This window comes from Leptonotus elevatus, chromosome 18, assembly GCF_054856555.1.
Source record: "Leptonotus elevatus isolate MCC_2025b chromosome 18, RoL_Lele_1.0, whole genome shotgun sequence".
Lineage (NCBI taxonomy): Eukaryota > Metazoa > Chordata > Actinopteri > Syngnathiformes > Syngnathidae > Leptonotus > Leptonotus elevatus.
In genome coordinates this window covers 14,159,294-14,178,161 of record NC_141256.1, presented here as the reverse complement: position 1 = coordinate 14,178,161, position 18,868 = coordinate 14,159,294, and the positions used below count along the sequence as shown (strand labels likewise).

The 18,868-nt window shown below is 39.2% G+C and overlaps 2 protein-coding genes across 4 annotated transcripts; both read left to right on the top strand.

The window, feature by feature from the left end:
- Positions 1 to 982: 982 nt before the first annotated feature.
- LOC147158763 (uridine-cytidine kinase-like 1) lies at positions 983 to 13,541 on the top strand. Of its 2 annotated transcripts, XM_086060792.1 has the most exons (16): positions 983 to 1,129; positions 2,177 to 2,388; positions 3,351 to 3,457; positions 3,656 to 3,826; positions 6,266 to 6,337; positions 7,445 to 7,634; positions 7,726 to 7,787; positions 8,260 to 8,276; positions 9,710 to 9,808; positions 9,875 to 9,968; positions 10,044 to 10,106; positions 11,002 to 11,124; positions 11,223 to 11,330; positions 11,533 to 11,689; positions 11,944 to 12,056; positions 13,474 to 13,541. In XM_086060792.1, exons 1-15 carry the CDS (start codon positions 1,035 to 1,037, stop codon positions 12,018 to 12,020), a joined length of 1,647 nt encoding a protein of 548 aa, XP_085916918.1. In that variant the 5' UTR covers positions 983 to 1,034; the 3' UTR covers positions 12,021 to 12,056; positions 13,474 to 13,541. The 2 variants fall into 2 exon arrangements, with proteins under 2 accessions (XP_085916918.1, XP_085916917.1); XM_086060791.1 differs by lacking the exon at positions 13,474 to 13,541 and having other exon boundaries at positions 11,944 to 12,981.
- Positions 13,476 to 18,851, top strand: mpv17 (mitochondrial inner membrane protein MPV17). Of its 2 annotated transcripts, none has more exons than XM_086060802.1 (8): positions 13,476 to 13,541; positions 14,232 to 14,309; positions 15,494 to 15,609; positions 15,855 to 15,947; positions 16,040 to 16,135; positions 17,535 to 17,567; positions 17,650 to 17,702; positions 18,491 to 18,851. In XM_086060802.1, exons 2-8 carry the CDS (start codon positions 14,237 to 14,239, stop codon positions 18,558 to 18,560), a joined length of 534 nt encoding a protein of 177 aa, XP_085916928.1. In that variant the 5' UTR covers positions 13,476 to 13,541; positions 14,232 to 14,236; the 3' UTR covers positions 18,561 to 18,851. The 2 variants fall into 2 exon arrangements, with proteins under 2 accessions (XP_085916928.1, XP_085916927.1); XM_086060801.1 differs by lacking the exon at positions 13,476 to 13,541 and adding an exon at positions 13,587 to 13,875.
- Positions 18,852 to 18,868: the final 17 nt, after the last annotated feature.

Genomic DNA, 18,868 nt, shown 5'->3' with positions numbered 1-18,868 from the left:
AAATTGGGCTGCAATTGGCCATAAGCAGCAGTAGGAAGGATAGGCAAGCACAGTGCACACTGCGGGTTTCCGGACGCGACAAACAGGTCCAGTCAAGCCTCAGTGCTGCTCAGCACGTCCAATAGCACGCGAGCAGACATTCTATTGGCAATACAGGTGCAATATACATAAATATATACGTGGGGTTTTTTTTTTGGGGGGGGGGGGGGGTGGTAACATGTAACAAATTTCGCAAAATACATTTTACACCCATTGATAAAACAAACAAACAATTTGCTCATTTATAATTATTTTAGTAGCCTACACAAAACATCCAATTATTGTTTACAGCACAAAGTTATTTTTACTTAACACACTGATGCAAATGTCCACCTTCAATAATCTGCACTAATATTTCTTTCTTTCTTTCTTTCTTTCTTTCTTTCTTTCTTTCTTTCTTTCTTTCTTTGCCACCTGCACATCTTTGGCTTAGTTTTAATTAAAAGTCAACTCCGTTTATTATGTAGTTTATGGCAGAAGATGTGTCTTTTATATTTATTTCTAGTATATTATATTTTAAAGAATGTTTGTGTTATGTATATTTTTAAGCTAGTCGCCTATTTTTTTCACTGTAAAATGTCAAATGTTGTGTTTTTGTATTATGTATGACAATATATTCAACATATATGTGAAGCAGAGCTGCATCAATAACATTTGCATGTGGACATACATTGGAGGCGTCTGTGGATGGTCCGTTCAGGGCCACTGGAGGGATTTGTACATTTTATTTGTACATTTTAATACGCGAAAGTGACCACCTATTAAAACTCCCATTCTCTTGTCAAGTTCACATAAACGTCATACATGGCGTGTTAAAAAAATAAATTTATAAATAGACAAATTATTGTTGGATGTAAAGTAACAAACTAGTAGAATCCTGTCTATCTTTTCAAACCATTCCAAATGCCCACGACACTTGAAGTACGCTCCCGCTTTTACGTGCTTTTACGTCATGACGTCATCCATGTTTGTGTTCCGCGCGGTTCGGGGCAGACATGAACCCCACGTCGAGCGAGACAGAACCGGACGAGCTGTTTCCTCCCTCCGGTGGCGTGAAAGGTCCCGACAGAAGCATGTCCAGCCCCGACAGGTAGAAAGAAGCGACGTGTGGGAAACGTGTAGTGCGTTGTGACGCCGAAATGGAGCGGAAACTGCAGGCTAGGCGTTGGGTGTTAGCAGGCTAACGTGGCTGGCTGGACGGTGGCTAGCTCTCTCTTGCTAGCAGCAGATAACATCGCACAAAAGGAGTGACGTATTAAAAAACTTATGTGAGAGTTGACGTCGCACACATTTATATGCTATTGTGAGATATTTTTCATAAAAATCGTTAATGCCGTTGTCCTTTTTCAACAAATTGTATTCGTTATTGTTCATTCTACAGTCGACCCCCGCGTATTTTTTTTCAGTATGTTTTCTTTTTATTCGTTTCATATTTTATTCACCCATTTTCCTCTGAAACCGCTTATTGAAGGTTTTCCTTTTTCTTTTTTTTTTAATAATATTTTAGGATTATTATAAAAATGTTTTTGATGGTTTCTCGTAGCTTCTGCCATGTGATGACAGCCTTACTCATGCGACTTGCAACCCTACGTGTCAGCTGTCTCCTGGGCATCGTTGCGTATTCCTGGGGAGGGTCGGCACCCCCATATCACCGCCCTCCCCCTCAAGCGCACCGACAACAAACCCACTGTGGAGGTTGTTTTTTGTTTGTTTTTTGGGAGGGAGATCCCCGAGTGAGCGGACTTCCTGTCCTGCTTCCACAGGAACAGCGGCTGCAGGTCCCACAAAGTTTTTAATCATCATCATCTGTTTTTGACTTAATCCATACACTGAATTTGGGCAAAACTAAGTAAAAAAAAAAAATGAAATTAAAGGCTTTGTGGATCCTGAAGTTGCCCCATTGACGTAAATGCCTGTAAAGGAACAGTGTGGGGTTGCTGTGAGCACATCGGGCATATCTGATGGCAGCAAGCACAGAAAATAATTTATCTCTACATTAAGGCTCAGCTTCTACATATCAACAGTCCAATTAATTCCACACAATACACAGCATTTCAGTAGAAATTATTAAAAAACAAATATTAATGCTTGCATGAGTTTTTTTTTCTTTCTAATTTGTTTTGCTTTAAAACATCAGCGGGAGTGGCGAGGATTCCCTGGACGGCCTCAGGAGCTGCATCCCTCGCTGTTGCCCGCTGACCCCGTCCTTGTCGCCCCAAAAACGTACCACCAGCCAGTCCCAAACGGAGCCCCCGCTGCTGAGGACTAGCAAGAGGACCATCTACACAGCTGGCAGGCCCCCCTGGTATAACGTCACCGGGACCACCTTTAAGGAGGCCTTCGTCATCGGTGAGAAAATCGTGATTCAAGATTGTTATGCAAAAATATTAGGAACAGATATCATCGTCATCAAATTGTCTACTTTACAGGCTTTTTTTTTTTTTTTTTTTGGTGTTAGTGTTTTTATATTGGCAACGTGTCAAGCACCAGCTGCTGCCATGGCTATGCTATGTGCTGTGTGAAAGGGACTTTACATCTGGTATATAAAATAACGTTCTCCTGTGCCTCCTTGGGTTTTCCGCCTCAAGATGCGTCCATATGTTTAATCTCTCACACACACACACACACACACACACACACACACACACACACACACACACACGTTTACGGTTCGTTTCTCAGCTGCTGGGACTGTTTTACAGTGTGCATTAGTGAGTAAAACCACCCACAGCGCCCTAATTTCTTTTCATTAATACTCTGAAAAATAAAATTAAAATACACATTATTACATTACAATTTTTTTATGGTTAAAATTGCCAGTATAGTAATTTAGGATTTAGTGTTATTTGTATGACCTCTTTGCATTTTTTTCATATTCATAAAACACTTCAGTCAGTGGCGTAGAGTAGTTAGATGGCCATGAATTTAATCATCCTATTTTAGGTGGGAATGTATCTAATCAGTTTCAATTTAAGTCCTTAACTCATTCACTCCCAGTCACAAATTTATTTAGAAATGTGAGTAAAATAAAAAAATTTCAACATGGCCCTGGTTCATCTCTTTTGCTCTGCTGCCACCTGCTGGCCGGTTATGGAATGACTTCAACCATTCTTTGTAGTTGAGAGAGGCTGCAGCAAAGCTTTCTGTATGCTCTTGCATAAAAAAAAAACATATAAAATGTGTAAATACGTCTTTAGGGCACTTAAAACATTTAAAATACAACATATTTATACGTTTTGGGGAGTAAATGAGTTAAGAAACTTCCCGAATGTGGTTAAGAGTCTCCAAGTCAATGTGTTTTTTTCCCTTAGGTCTGTGCGGAGGAAGTGCTTCTGGGAAAACAACAGTGGCCAATAAGATCATTGAGGCTCTAGATGTTCCCTGGGTGGTTCTGCTTTCTATGGATTCCTTCTACAAGGTACAAAACAGGTGGCAATGTGAAAAAGTCTACACACTCTTTTTCGAATGCCATTTTATTGTGACATAAGGAATGAAACCAAGACAAGTAATTTCAAAACTTTCCACCATTAATGTGACCTATAATCTGTACAACTCAATTGGGTGAAGTACTGCCTCTGGTTAACCCCAAATTGTTGTTGTTTGTGTGTTTGACAAGGTACTGAACAAAGAAGAGCAGGAACTGGCAGCCAAGAATGAGTATAATTTCGACCACCCCGATGCCTTTGATTTTGAGCTGCTGGTCAACGTCCTGCGAAAGCTAAAGAAAGGAAAAAGGATCAAAGTCCCCATGTATGACTTCACGTCTCACTGCAGACGCAAAGAATGGGTACGTATCACTCACGCGTGTGTGGCTTTTCACAATAAAACATTGGCCACAGAAATTTAAACATAAGTAAGAAGTGATTCCAGTACATAGCAATAGTGACTGTTTTCATAGAAGTGTTAAAATTTTTCCAAACTATCCCAATATTTATTTATTTATTTTTGCAATTTTCATCAAATCTTTACATTTTTGGTATTTTTCCACCAAAAATATTATTTGTCAGTGTGGTGATTTTTCATCAGAAATGTTTTTAATTTTTTCTGACTGTCGTAATTTTTCTGGTCAGTTTTTTTGTGTGTGAAATTTCTCCTTTTTTTCCAGCAAAATCTTCAATTCCCCCCCCTTAAAATTGTCTTTTTTTAAATTGTTATTATTTTTAATTTGTTGTTTTTTTTGTTTTGTTTTTTTGCTTTTTGGGTTTAAAAAAAAAGTCGATTTCGTCATGTATTGAATTTTTCTGTTTAATTTTTGTAATTTTGCATCAATGTTTTTTCCCCCTCAAAAATGCCAGTTTTTGGATTTTCCTTCAATCAGGATTTTATACTTTCATTTAATTCATCTTTTTTTTTTGTCATTGCTATTTTATTGTCTATTTTTGTAAAAAATATTTTTGCGGAAGTTCTTTGTCAAAATCATCTTTTTTTTGGTGAATATTTATTTTTGTCATTTTTCATTAAAATGTTAGCTTTTTGACATTTAATGGCAAAACATTCCATTTCAGCAGATCTTTTGCATCGTGTTGGTGAGATGGAAAAGAACAGAAGAAGCATTATAGAGTGCAAATTATTGTGCTAGTTAGAGTGAATTTTTCCATCTACACTTTTACATTCAGACTGACTGAACTGTATGTACAAAAACAATAATGTACGTTTTTATATAATAGTAAATTGTAAGATAGCATTATCATCATTACTTCCCAGCGTGCCTTGTGTACATAACTAAAAGGCCACCAACATGTTTTCTTCCATTAATGTGCCAACTGTGCACGCTAATGTGCTAATTATCACAGCGTTAGCGCAATGCCCTTCTCACACGCGTGCACGCATTCAGGAATCAATCCGGCAGCGACAACTGTTCTCTATTTCTTGGTGATGTAATTTCATGGCTGAAAGGCACAAAGCCTCATGGGAAATGGCCTGTCCACACTCACAAATCCTTTTACGGGCGCTTTGCACCGGCTGCTGGTAATTAAAAGCCTGAAACGACCCCCATCGCTCCCCTCACGGGTGCCGCACGCCTTCTTTTTCTCCTTCGTCGTCTTCCCGTGGTCCATCAGAAACTTCAGTGAGGTTCGGACGGTCGCACTTGAACATGTTGAGTACGCACTAAATCAGGTGTGAGGAGGGGGCGCGTGCACGCACACACACTCTCACTAAATGAAGCGGTCGATAAACACTCATGGGTTTCTTTACAATTCACATGAAGCGCCGGCCGCTTTGTCTCGGCTCGGCTGTGCGTCGTTGGTCAGCTTTATCGACTTCCACGCGACACTGATGGAGAAGCTGCCTACTGACGATGGTGCGCCCTCGCCTCCATTTTCTTTTTGAAGCTACAGTATGCTTTATAGTCATGTTAGCAGAATTTGATAAAATAGGTGTCGGGTTGAATGATTTTTAAAGATAAAATAAATCTTGAAATGGATTAGTTTTTTCCCTCAATATTGTAATTATGATTTAATTCTTTCATTCCCACAGATCAGAAAACTCATCAAGTCAAATCATGACATATTTTCCCCCTCGTCAAGGTTTTTTTTTTTTTTTTGCAATGGACGGAGGAAAGTCTTGTTCTTGTGTACCTCTGGTTAGGGCTGCTTGATTATGAAGAAAATATTAATCACAATTGTTATAATAATTGAAATCATTAGGATGATAATTTGTTTTTTGGTTTAAATGTAAAAAATAGTAGGACAAATACATTTCTTTGAAACACTATAACTATAAAAGTTTCTTTTGGACCAAACATGATTAATTAAATTATTTTAAAATAAAAAAATGTACAAATATATACAACTCAAAATTAGTATTAATAATCTTTTATTTTTGTTCATGATTATGCCAATTTTGTAATTGTGAAGTGTAATAATTGAAATTGTAATTGAATTTCGATTCATTGCACAGATCTACTTTTGGTTTAATCTTTGAGCTGGGGAAAAAACAAAAGAAAAACACAGCAGGTAGCAGCATTGTATAGCTTTTGCAGCAATGTGATGACTCATACAAAAACATGGCGGATCTTACGAAATACGTTTTCATGCACAATTAAAATAAAAATAAAAATCAGTCTTTTTAAGCACTTACTACGACATTTTGCAAAATTCTACGAAACAAACGTAAATCATAAATTAGATTACAATAACGCAAACAAATCTGTGACTTTCTCGCGTTCCGCTTTTAATGTTTCATGAAATATTGAGCCTTACTACTGATTTTTTTTTTTTTACAGAAAACCGTGTACGGGGCCAATGTTGTCATCTTTGAGGGCATCCTGGCCTTCGCCAACAAGGAACTGCTAAAGGTTGTTTTTTTGTTGTTGTTTTTGTTATTTGTGAAAGCTACCTTCTTTTATAGCAGTGTGTCCTGCCACACCACGCGTTGCCTGTGTGTGTGTGTTTTGTGAGCTGGACCGTGGCGATAAGGCCTGCAGTCTCCCATGGGACCCCCCCCCCCCCTTCCATCACAGTTAATACCGACCCATGTCCGGGTGGTGATGAATGGTGTTTAGTGGGACCTCCGTGCTTACTCGTCGCAAGGATGGGAATGGAATGATATGCTAATGAGGCGCACTGGTGATAGATAGCGTGTATGCTCGTGGCGGACCACTTCATTAGGTATGCTTGCATGGTCCCATGAGATCCTTTCAATTTCTGAAGTCTATTCCAGATGATTGGTCGCAAGGGGTTGTAATTGACATCCATTAATCAATAACGTCATTGATATTTTTTCAATTGGAAATATAAGGCGCTCGTGCTAAAATGTAGTAGTTCACCGTGCTAGTTGGTCTAAATAGCCGCAAATGTAAATATTCTGAGGTTAGCTTAGCTTGCGTTGATGTTTGAACTTAAGCCGCACGCCAACTGTTCGTAAGCAGCCCGCTCCTCACGAGCGCCATCTTGTGGCAGGTGGCATGTTTAGATTTACAGCACGTGACAACCCCCTCGCGTCATTGTGCGATATACGCGCACACTCCTGGGACACTCTTGTGTAAATCGCACAATAGTTCCTTTTCATCTGGCCGTCCGGCAATGCCTCATTTTTGTCAGTTTTGTACCCCGTCATCGTCGTCAGAATTCATTCGGCTCCATTGATTTTTATTTTTTATTTTATTTTTTGCTGAGTGGCTTGAAGCTCAGTGGCAGGATCACTTTTTAAAGAGACAAAAGTAGACTCTATTACTTCTGCATGATTAGACTATTTTGTACTGACCGTATAGCAATCTGTGACATTTCAATCTGTTTTTTTGTTCTTACTTAAATTGCATGAAATTGTTTTTCTATTGGCAAGGTGAGGCTGTATGACCCAAAAAAAAAATGCTTTTATTATCTTGGGCGCTTCCTGAAAGAAAAATGTCTGTAATTGATTTATTGAAAGTGAAGATATTTACAAATCGTATTTTGTCGGCCAGCTGCTGGACATGAAGGTGTTTGTGGACACCGACTCGGACATCCGGCTGACACGCCGGTTGAAGCGGGACGTGTCGCAGCGCGGGCGGGACATCGGCGGCGTCATCAAGCAGTACAACAAGTTCGTCAAGCCGTCTTTCGAGCAGTACATCGAGCCCACCGTGCAGCTCGCCGACATCGTGGTGCCCCGAGGTCCGCTTAACTCCACTTGAGGGTATCGAGCCACGTTTAAAAAAAAAATAAAAAATGACGCTGGGATGAGATGCTCTTTGTCTGGCCACAGGTGGTGACAACTTTGTGGCGCTGGATTTGATTGTTCAGCATGTTCACAGTCAGTTGGAGAAGGTAATGCCAAATATTTTACGCAAACAGTATTGGTACATTTGGCCACCAGTCTGCTGTTGGAAGAAATGAAACATGAGTTTGATTTCGGGTTAGTAACCCCAAAAGAGGGGAACATATGGTAGAATGAACACATTTGAACTCACAGTAGAGGTCATTCTGACCTGGTTGTGTAGAAAAACATGTTTACACCATTAAGTTCCTTTTTAAGGGAATATATCAGATTTATTTTCCAATGATGTCGTGTTATTTACATACATTTTTATCACTGCAACAAATATTACAGGACGCTTGATTATGTAAATGCTTGGTGGCCTGATTAAAGAATAGCGAGTCACCCCTCCCCCCCCACGTCCCCTAATCTTCGTGTATCAATTAAATAGTCCGCAGGTGACTTATTTTACCACTTTTGTGTGTGTCCTCGTATGTGCATGGCCCTCCCACCCTACCCGGCTGAATATTGTGACCATCCCAGCGTGAGATCACAGTGAGGTACTACTACTTTTTATGACTTTTTACTACTGCTTTCCACTCAAACTAAAACTTTTAAGATGACAGCTGACACCAACTCATTTCATTTCCTTGCAAATTTAAAACAGACTTTCAAACCCAAACTCAGCTCATCACTGAAACCCAATGTCAGACTTTGCAGCTAAGATTTTATTTCAAAATGATTTTTTTTCAACATTAATGCAAAATCCTTTTTTTTTTTATTGAATGCATCCTCTCAATCTAAAAATCTACATTTAGCCTAAAAAAAAAACACATCTCAAAAGGCTTTTAATTTGAAGTGCAAATGAGCAGTGTGACTTTTAAGTGATCTTGAAGTGTGGTCGCCACCTCCTAAACAATTCACCTCCGAGAAAGTGTCACAGCTGTGATGCCGTTGGCTGTTTGAGTTACTCGCTCATTCGCCTCCCTCTTTTTCTGTCCTCTCCAACGCGTATCATCACTTCCTGTCACACCATTGAAGCTGCGCTGGGATATGTGAGGCACCTTGTTGCACTCTGACCTCGTTTGCTGTGCATTTCCACACCCTTGCTTTCCACCCCGACAACAGTGTGCAGTTTTCTGTGTTTCTGTGTTCATTTTTGCTGCGATGAAGCTCGCCATATTGGAACTCACATTGACCTCCCATAATACCAAATCACTAACCTTGTCAAATCTAGAGGGAAAACACACTTATTCCGGACTGTTGACTCATTTGAACATCTGTTTGTAATTGCTTGTTTTTATGTCCAGAATGTTGCTCATGAGTGAAATCAATTATTATTACTTTTAAAATAACAAGTAATAAATAGATAGACATTTTTGTCCATGGCATGCTTTTGGTAATGGGCAGTCTTACAGGATTGCATTAAAATAAATTTTTAATTTTTCATTATCATTTTGCAAAATTGTATTCATTAGAATTTGAATGAATTATTAAATAAATAATATTTAAATAAAAATAAATAATTACATAATTATTAATTATTGTAATTATGTAACATAAATGAAAAGTATATTATTTGCAATTAATCAACACATTGTATACCTAATAACAATCAAATAAAGGAATACAAAAAAAATTGTCTTTATTTTAGTTTTAGTTTTTTATGGACAAACTGCTAAATGAATACTTGAATGAATTAATTTGTTATTAAATAATTGCATAATTATTAATTAATGTAATTATTTAACAAAAAATATAACTATTATATACAAAAAACATTTATAAAAAAAAAAGATGGACAAACTAATATGTGGCCCGCAGCCCATCTTTTTACTACCATTCTTTTAAAGCCAATTTAAAAAAATATATATATATTTTTTTACTGAACATTTAATTGACATTACATTGATTTACTTCTGAATAGCTCAGTCAATCAGCTGCTAATGACCAACTTGTTTGTAGAGCTCAATCAAATGGCTGTCATTTTCAGGTCTGCTCTGGCGTCGGCTCACCAAGGTGAGCCTCTACCCGACACCCTAAGCGTCCTGAAGAGCTCGCCGCAGGTGCGCGGCATGCACACCATCATCAGGTAAGACAAAGATTTAATGATCACATTTTGTCATTTTTACTACACCTCCTCTCGTCTCTTTATTAGGAACAAGGAGACCAACCGTGACGAGTTTGTCTTCTACTCCAAAAGATTAATGAGGCTCCTGATAGAGCACGCCCTCTCTTTCTTGCCCCTCCAGGTGTGTTTGTTTTCCTAAGCGTCTTCATTTATGTGTTGAGCAGCCGGGATAACCCCGACTTCTTTTTGTCTACAGCCCGCATCTGTAGAGACGCCTCAGGGTAGCGTCTACCACGGCAGGAGGCTGAGCGGGAACAGAGTAAGTCACTTTTCTTCATTATCAGAGTTTCCGCGGGGCAATAAAAAAGCATTCAAAGTCATTAAATGGATTGTGCTGGAGCTAAGGCCTTTAAATGGCATTTAAAAACATTAAATAGGATGTCCGGCAGCATTAAAATTTTAAATACAATTGATGTAAAAAATGCATCACTATAACACAATTTAGCAATAATAAATATGATATAAATATATTTATTTGCTGGGACTGATGACTAGTTGTAATTTACAATGAACTAAATGGCCTGGAGTCCACAAGTTGCTTCCTGTTCCAAATATAATTTTCTCTGAATTTAGAAAGAAAAATGTACTGTTTATTTCAGTAATGTCCAACATGAAACACTAATGCAATCTAGTGGCAGTACAAAATCTATGTCTCGATGTTTCACACTTCTTTTAACTGTTTAGTGTATCTTTTTGACTTCAACTAACTTTATGAATTGCTTACTACAAAATGACTCATGTCTCAGTGAACTAAACTATACAATCACATTAGTATTTGGTAACCATATTTGAAGACATAAGACATGGGCCACAAATGAAAGCCTTCTTCATGCATATACTGTAAAGGAAAAAATTATAATTGGGAAAGACAGACAAGCGACTAGACAGGCAAACAGAAAAGCAATGAATGGCATGCTCACGCCAATATTTGGCCACTTATACACAAACAGTGGATCAGCCACCAGCCAATAGCAGAGCACATATCAATAAACACGCATTCACAGCTGCATACAAATTAGCTGCTGCCCACCACCATACATTTTGGGTCTTTTTTTTTTTTTTTTATGGAGCCGAAATGACATGGGGTAAATCTGTACTCCTGTAAGATTTGTTATATTAAAAAAATATTTTGTTGAGTTGTGTTGTTGTTGTAGATTACAGGCGTGTCCATCTTAAGGGCAGGAGAGACCATGGAACAGGCACTCATGGCTGTGTGCAAAGACATCCGACTGGGGAAAATCCTCATCCAGACCAACCACGACACAGGTGAACCTGAGGTATGCCGCCTCTTAAACCGCCACGATCAATTCTGTTGCAACATTATCCCCATTCGAATCAGATCTTAAATCATAATTTATATATGTTGTGAGTGTAGCTGCACTACCTGCGACTACCCAAAGACATCAGTGAGGACTTTGTCATCCTGATGGACAGCACCGTGTCCACCGGCGCCGCTGCTCTCATGGCCATTAGGGTTCTGTTGGTGAGTATGCTGATTGTCATTCAAACTCCGGGCCTGCAGGGGGAAGCACCTGCGCCTCTCAGGAGAAACCTAAAGGAGGATTTGGTAGGGACTGAAGTTCAAGTCGTGTGGGGGAAAAAAATCAAGCAATGTCACTAACTAGCTTGAATGTTGTGAAATATTTTGCGTATTCTATTTTTGACGCTTACGTTGATGTCGAAAGGACCATGACGTGGCGGAGGACAACATTTTCTTGCTTTCGCTGCTTATGGCGGAAATGGGCGTCCACTCGGTGGCCTACGCTTTCCCCAAAGTGCGCATCATCACCACTGCCGTAGACAAGGAGGTCAACCACCAGTTCCACATCATCCCCGGCATCGGTAAGAGGAGAGAAAAAAAAAAGCATTTTAAAGAAGAAGTTTGCTTTATTTACACAATTTTAAAGTGTTGTCAGGAAAAGCTCTTTGACAATGTCAAAATACACAAAGGATAAAGAATTACAGCACACGTTTGTCACACTTTGCATTGCAGCTTATTAGAAAATGTAATTGTGGTTTTATGACCAGAAAAGGAATACAATATATTAAAAAGTTACTTTTTATGTAATATGCCCCCTTTTAACATTGTCTCAAAGGTAATTTTGGCGATCGCTACTTCGGCACCGACGCCCCTTCAGATTGGTGCGAAAGTGACGACGGGATGGACTTGTGACTGGGCCTGAAAGCAAAATATCACCGAGCCTCTCAGGTCCACAAGACAAACACTCACGTGCCAATAAATACTAAATTTCGATTTTTTTTCATGTTACACGTTATGTATTCATGTGCTTTATTTTAGTTCTAGTGTTAAATGTACATTAGGCTGCTTCATCTTTAGCTACATGACATCAGAGAAGGCGGCTCACTTTTTTTTGTTTTTTTTAATCTGTCCCACATAGCATTTACATTATCAAGAGTCTTTCAACTAAAACCACATGGATTCCGCATTATCTTATGATTAGAGTTAGCATCTCTGACGACAACATAGCAGTAGTAGACCAGCCTATACGACTCCTGTGTTGTTTCAAACACATGGTTCTTTAGTTTTTGGTAACTATGTTCAGTAATGTGACCCAAGTTTTTGTCCTTTCAATGTTTACCACGGCCTTATTTGTTGTACTTTAAGGAGCAATTGACACTGTGACAACTTCCTCAAAGGATTGTAACAATTCTCTGTACTTAAATTACAGAACGATTTCTGTTTGTTTACTATTAACGTGCCATGTTCATTTTATTGTGTCTTTCATTATATTTGTGTAATTTACAGCATTTTTTTAATGAGCCAAGCTCTAAACCTTTAGTTATAAAATGACAGTCGGTTGTGTTAATTTTGCCGTTGTTAATTTTAATTGAATATTTATTTTCTATTTTCTGGTTTCAAAACAAAATGTCAAGTATTTGGAACAGCAACTGGTTGTGACCACATTTGCTGCCATTTTGAATGTTTTAATTTATTTTATAATTGAATTACTGACTTTGCAGCCCATATAGCTCAACGAATGTTACATTTTATATGATGGCATTAATATTTGAGAAGCTGTATTTCATCTGCTCTGCTCCACTGGACCAGAACGTACTTTAAGGGAATTCACACCTCTTGAATTGTTAGTTCAATAAACTTTTTGTTGTTTATATTTTTTGTTTTGTTTTTCCTTTCAACTTTACCGCGTGCTCACAATTAAATTGAAAATTAAATTTGGTTTACAATACCGGTTATTTTTACTGTCTGAAATGTGCGATATTGTCCACCAGGGGGCGAAACACTTAGTGAGCTTTTCTAATAAAGCGGAAGTGACGACAGATGCATTCGCGTGTGGCCTTCAATGGCTGTAGAAAAATAATTACGCAAGTGCGTTTAAAAGTCTACCCGTGTTAAAAGGTAGTAGGGGCACGTTTATACTTTAACGCTTATGTTCACTATTTCGATAAGTGTTGGCTATTAATTTCAACTGTGACGTGTTTGAATTCTACGGGGCTACATTTACAGCTAATATAACGTTGCTATCGTTATCGGAATGATGTGCTTACTACTTTTTGTTTCATTTATTGTAGCTTTGAATTACATTTTACAACTAATTAAAGTGTTAAACTTACATCATGTGTTTGCCACTTTACATGTGGGTTAGGAAGGACTTACACCGGTGAAGGCACTTGAACGCATCATCAGCCTCCAGGAGCGAGGCTTATCAGAGAGGTAAGTATACAATTTAACTACTTTTAGAATGACGTTTATTCAGCACAGTCGTTATTTTGTGATCATTTAGAGAGAATACCGAAACAAACTTGGCTTCTTGCAACATTTTATAAAATTACCGCATTTTACGTACTCGTCTAGCTAGGTGACGTTCCAGTTTACCGGGAGCAGCACGTGACGCCGACATGTCAGAAACCTCAACATTAAAGTCCATGCATTGTTTTTGCAAACACTATGATTTGTCACGGGAATACTATATATTTATTCTTTATTTTAGTTAGCGCTCTGTAATTCGGTGTTATGATTCTGTTCAAACAATGTTGTGGTCATCAAGGTTTGTTTTAGCACTATATTTGCAGTACTTTTGCTGATAATGTGATGGATGCTTTTAACCTCTAGTCTAACAAGTTAATTGAATGACCGACGTAACGTCACGTATTTGCAGAATGAGTGGAGTCACGTTGAGTTTCTTTGTAGCGTTATAACACTTATTCCATGACTGCTGAAATGTATTTTAAGATCAACATTTGAACCATTACTTTAAATATATTAAGTGTGTGTGTGCATAGCTTATACATCATGTTTTAAGTTTAGGAAGATTATACCGTAAACTGCATTATTTTTCAGGCTCACTTCTTCCTGAAGCACCCATTTGATGGCAATTGTTTTGTCTGTTGTTTTGTTTGGCAGTGAGGATGGCGGGCCTGTGGCGGGCCTACCAAGCCCTGATTGCAAGAAGCCCCTGGACGGTGCAGATTGTGACCGCCGGTGAGAGCAGTGCATCACACACAAACACAAAACGACATACTTACCTTGACTTTCACCTCAACCTAATTTTTTGTGTGCTTGGTTAAAAAATGAGTGTCTTTAATGACACGAGTGAACTTTGCAGAGTCAACAAAGGCAAAGAACTTTGAACGTAACACACATGCAAGCATATTTAATTTTACACAATCATGCTGCACCACAGATTAACATTCTCCAAGGACAAAAGTATTGTTACACGTCCTAATCAGTTAAACAATACAAAGTAACTGCAACAATTCTCTCATGTGAACTCCACTTTGGAGAAAGTCTTCATTTAAGTCCTTTCTAAAATGAAAAAAAATTAATACACACACACTTCAAACTTACCCTGGCTTGAAGCAAACATTAAACCAAAACTTTGTCTTGGAAGCCTGTTCTTAAACCCTAACTTTTGTTTAAAACCCAGGTTTGAAGCTCCAATTTCTAACCTCTGGCTTGGCTTGCAAAAAATACCAAATTTTCCTGACTTTTCACCCCCTCGAGGTGTCCTATTATTTTTTATGATCTATATGTTTATTTAATCTTTTAAGTAATGAGATTCATAATTACTATTTTTTCCAGAAATGTGCTGAGTTTTTTTTTATTGGTAATAAGACAGTCCTACTGCAGTACACCATTTGACCACGTGATGGCGCCATTGTATATTCCACCTGTGATTCAAATCGACTGTTGATTTTGTTGTTTTTATTTATTTTTTATTTTTTTTAGAGCTTTTTTTTTTTTCGTCTTCTTGGTTTCAGATGTTAAAAAATGGTTTAGGCAATTATGCCGTTGGGCTAATGGCGAATGAGGTAGTATAGAATCATGGAATAGGATTCAATTCAGATCAGATTTCCAAAAGCGGCTACAATTACATTTCAATTTTTTTTTTCAAAAAGTCAAATTAGGGCAAAAAAAACTATGATTTCATGACATTAAGATATCTAAACCAATAATAAAGATGGATTCCATAGATTCTCCAGCAGCAATATTTTAGTGGTAAAAGAGAGGAGAAGCGGCAGTAAAACAGACCAAAATGGGTGAGGCAGGACGAACAGCAGGCATGATCATGTATTTCTCCGATACAAACGGCCGTCAAATATTTGAATGTTACTTCACGTGTGGTGTTTTGTTGTAAGCGTAACAGCCGGTGTGCGTTTTTGCAGGCTCTCTGGTGGGCGTCGGCGACGTCATCTCGCAGCAGGTGATCGAGCGACGTGGACTCGCTCAACACGACGTGCGCCGCACCGCCAAGATGATGAGCATTGGATTCTTCTTTGTGGTGAGGGTCCAAAACCCCGCCCCCTCCTTTGGTTAGGGTTAGGGTGAATCCCTTCACGTGTTGGGAATTACTCCCTTATAGTGAGTCGGCCATTTTGTAATGCATTATGAAAATGAGGTCAATGACTAAATAATTTCATATTCCCTTATCACTACTATGTAGGGATTTTTATGTAAACTAGTTGACTTTATAAAATTTGATTAGCATAGTTGTTGAGATTTTATCCAGTGACTTACTGTTCAAAGGGCCCAGTCGTCGGCAGCTGGTACAAGGTTCTGGACCGCCTAGTGGTCGGAGGAAGTAAGAGTGCGGCCATGAAGAAGATGCTAATTGATCAGGTCAGAAGTTCTCATAACACTCAATTACAAAATATATATCATTAAAACATTCCAGCATTTAATAAATAATTATTTCTGTCTTTTGTGTCCAGTTGTGCTTCGCTCCATGTTTTTTGGGTGCCTTCCTGGCGCTGTCGGGAGTTCTGAACGGGCTGAGCGTGGAGCAGAACGTCGCTAAGCTGCGCCGGGTAAAAAATATGATTTCTCTTTTATTACCTCCTTGCAATGTACTTCCGTGTAGCGAACATGTTTTTGACATGAGAGGAAAAACCTACACAAGCACAGGAAAAACAAAACTCCTCGCAGAAGGTTCGACCCCAGAACCCCTCAACTGTGAGGCACACGTGCTAACCACTATCTCACCGTGCTGTCCCATTTGCTACAAAAAAAACAAAAAACAATACTTGAGAACACATTGTGGCTTATTGACAAAAATGTGTTGTCGACATCTTGTCTGTTCCGCAACAGCAGAACATGCTGAGCTCCTTTTCATCATCAAACTTTTTATTATCTCTCCACATGTCACACTTGGTCTTTGTAATCTTGCCACCCACCCCAAAATAACCCCAAAAGTAACCGCACCATTGCAGCCAAAGCAGAAGTGTTGGCTCACACAAAATGTGTGTGTGTGTCTCTGTGTGCGTGTTTGTGCACTCGCCGTACAAACACTGCCCTGCTCAATTATTGACGCTGGGAGGCGGGACATGTGACTGGTGATGTCACGCGGGACACAAAACAAATGACAAAGAGGATGCTGATCAAACATGCGCACACACTGTTGGAATTACACGCACTTTTGCTGACGTTTGACTTGGAAAATGTCCTCTGATGAGATTTTCATCAGAAAACTCACGATATGTTCCACCCCAGTCCAATAGGTGGCGGTGATGCACATTGCAATATGATCGTCAACCGCTACATATGTCAAGCTTTTTTTTACCACAGTATTAATGAATTGAGCTCGGCTAAAAATAGATTTTGCATTATTTAACAATTGTGTGTGCCTTTAAGAGGCGGGGCCTGCCTGGTGAGTGACGTGGGCGTCAGCGAATCAGTGTGGAGTTGACTGGCTGTAAATGAGGCGGTAACTAAAAAATGTAACCTGTTCCACTCCAGTCCCGTACGAGGCGGTAACTTTCACATTATTAGCAGATCCTTCCTTCTTTTTTTTTTCTCCACAACAGCTCCATCTGGTGGTGGTTCACTGCACCCACTTGGACCCACTGCAAGCAGACTGTAACAACACACACATATAAAATAATAATTCTCACTCGGTTACTGCAGTTCTTAATGTTTAACCTCTCTAGTGTGGTCCAAATACTTTTGCGAAGCCGTGTCCTTGAACGCAACATCTCACCGCCTGGTTGTAACATTGTTCACGTTGGCAAATCATGTCGACGTCGGCACTGACGCGTGAAAACAATCCAAATGAAAAGTGCGTCATCTGATAATTAGAAACATGTTTTACTCTGATAGCAAAGTCTTGCATGCCCAACTTTCCATTTTCTGTTGCACACGCTGTGACCTTCAACTGCACGAGTGTGCGTGCGTGTGATTGTTAATATTGTTATTGTGATGTCTTCACAGGACTACACAGACGCGCTTATCTCCAATTATTACGTACGTTTTGGTTCATTTTATTTCATTTGTGTAAAAGTCAATGTTGTTGTTCAGGTCTAATTAGTTGTGTTTTGTGTGTCAGCTCTGGCCACCCGTGCAGATCGCCAACTTCTACTTCATCCCACTGCACCACAGGTCGGTATCATACTCCACATTCTCCATTTTGCTGACCTTTGCCCTTAGTCTCCAAACGGATAAGAATCGTCTCACATGAATAAACACACATCAAAATGGTATTGATGTTGTGCGTTAGCTCTCGACACTTTGGCATTACAGTCCACAGTCTTCACATTGCTGCATTTTGCCCTTTATCTCCATCCCTTTTGGAAATATGCACATTCCCATGTAAGTCAGCCCCATTGTTGTATGCTAGCTCTGGATGTCGCGGTACCGTAAAATACTCCACAGTCTCCACTTTGCCGTCATTTTCCTGTTGGATAAAATTTGCTTGCCGCAAGTAAACACATACACTAACATTAGCTGATACTGTTGCCTCAGCTCTGGACGCTGCGGTATTATTACTGAGTCCACAGTGTCCAGTGTATGCCCTCAGTCTCCCAATGGGTAAAATTGTCTCACAAAAATTAATTCACACAATGTTAGCTTACCCCGATGCTGTGCGTTAGCTCGGGATGTTACCGTTTTATAGTTCAGTAACTCCCACAAATAAACACACACGGAATAATTAGCTGAGCCACAGCTCTCGTATTATAGTCCATATGCCTCCACTTTGCCCTCATTCTCCTCATGGATAAAATGTGTCTCACATAATAGTGTTTCTTTTCTCGAAGCTCTTCTCTTAAACTCTCGTCTCCGCTTTGCTGCACTTTGCCCTTAATCTCCTCTCGGATAAAAAAAATTATATTATTATTTTTTGCCTCGGTCGAATGTTTGGAATTTGAAGAACTTTGTGACGCTCTCAGGTTGGCTGTGGTCCAGATAGTAGCCGTGGCCTGGAACTCCTACTTGACCTGGAAGGCCAACGTCGTGTGATCCACCACGACCACCGTTTTGTTTTTTTTGGGGTTCGTTGCTGCTCCTCACCAACCAACTTGACCAGATTGACTCGCGGCTCCATGACTGGATGACACGTTTAACACAAATAATTATGGAAATCACACGCGCACTTCCTTGTTAGTGTGTCACGAGTGTTGAACAAAACAGCGTTAAGTTTTACTTCTTTGTGTTAACAGCAGTTTTCATGTTTAAAGATTGTTCCCACTGTGAATACTCTATGTAGGCGGAGCTAATTGTGAATAAAAATAAATAAAAAATCAACCTTTAGGTTTTGCAGCAATGCA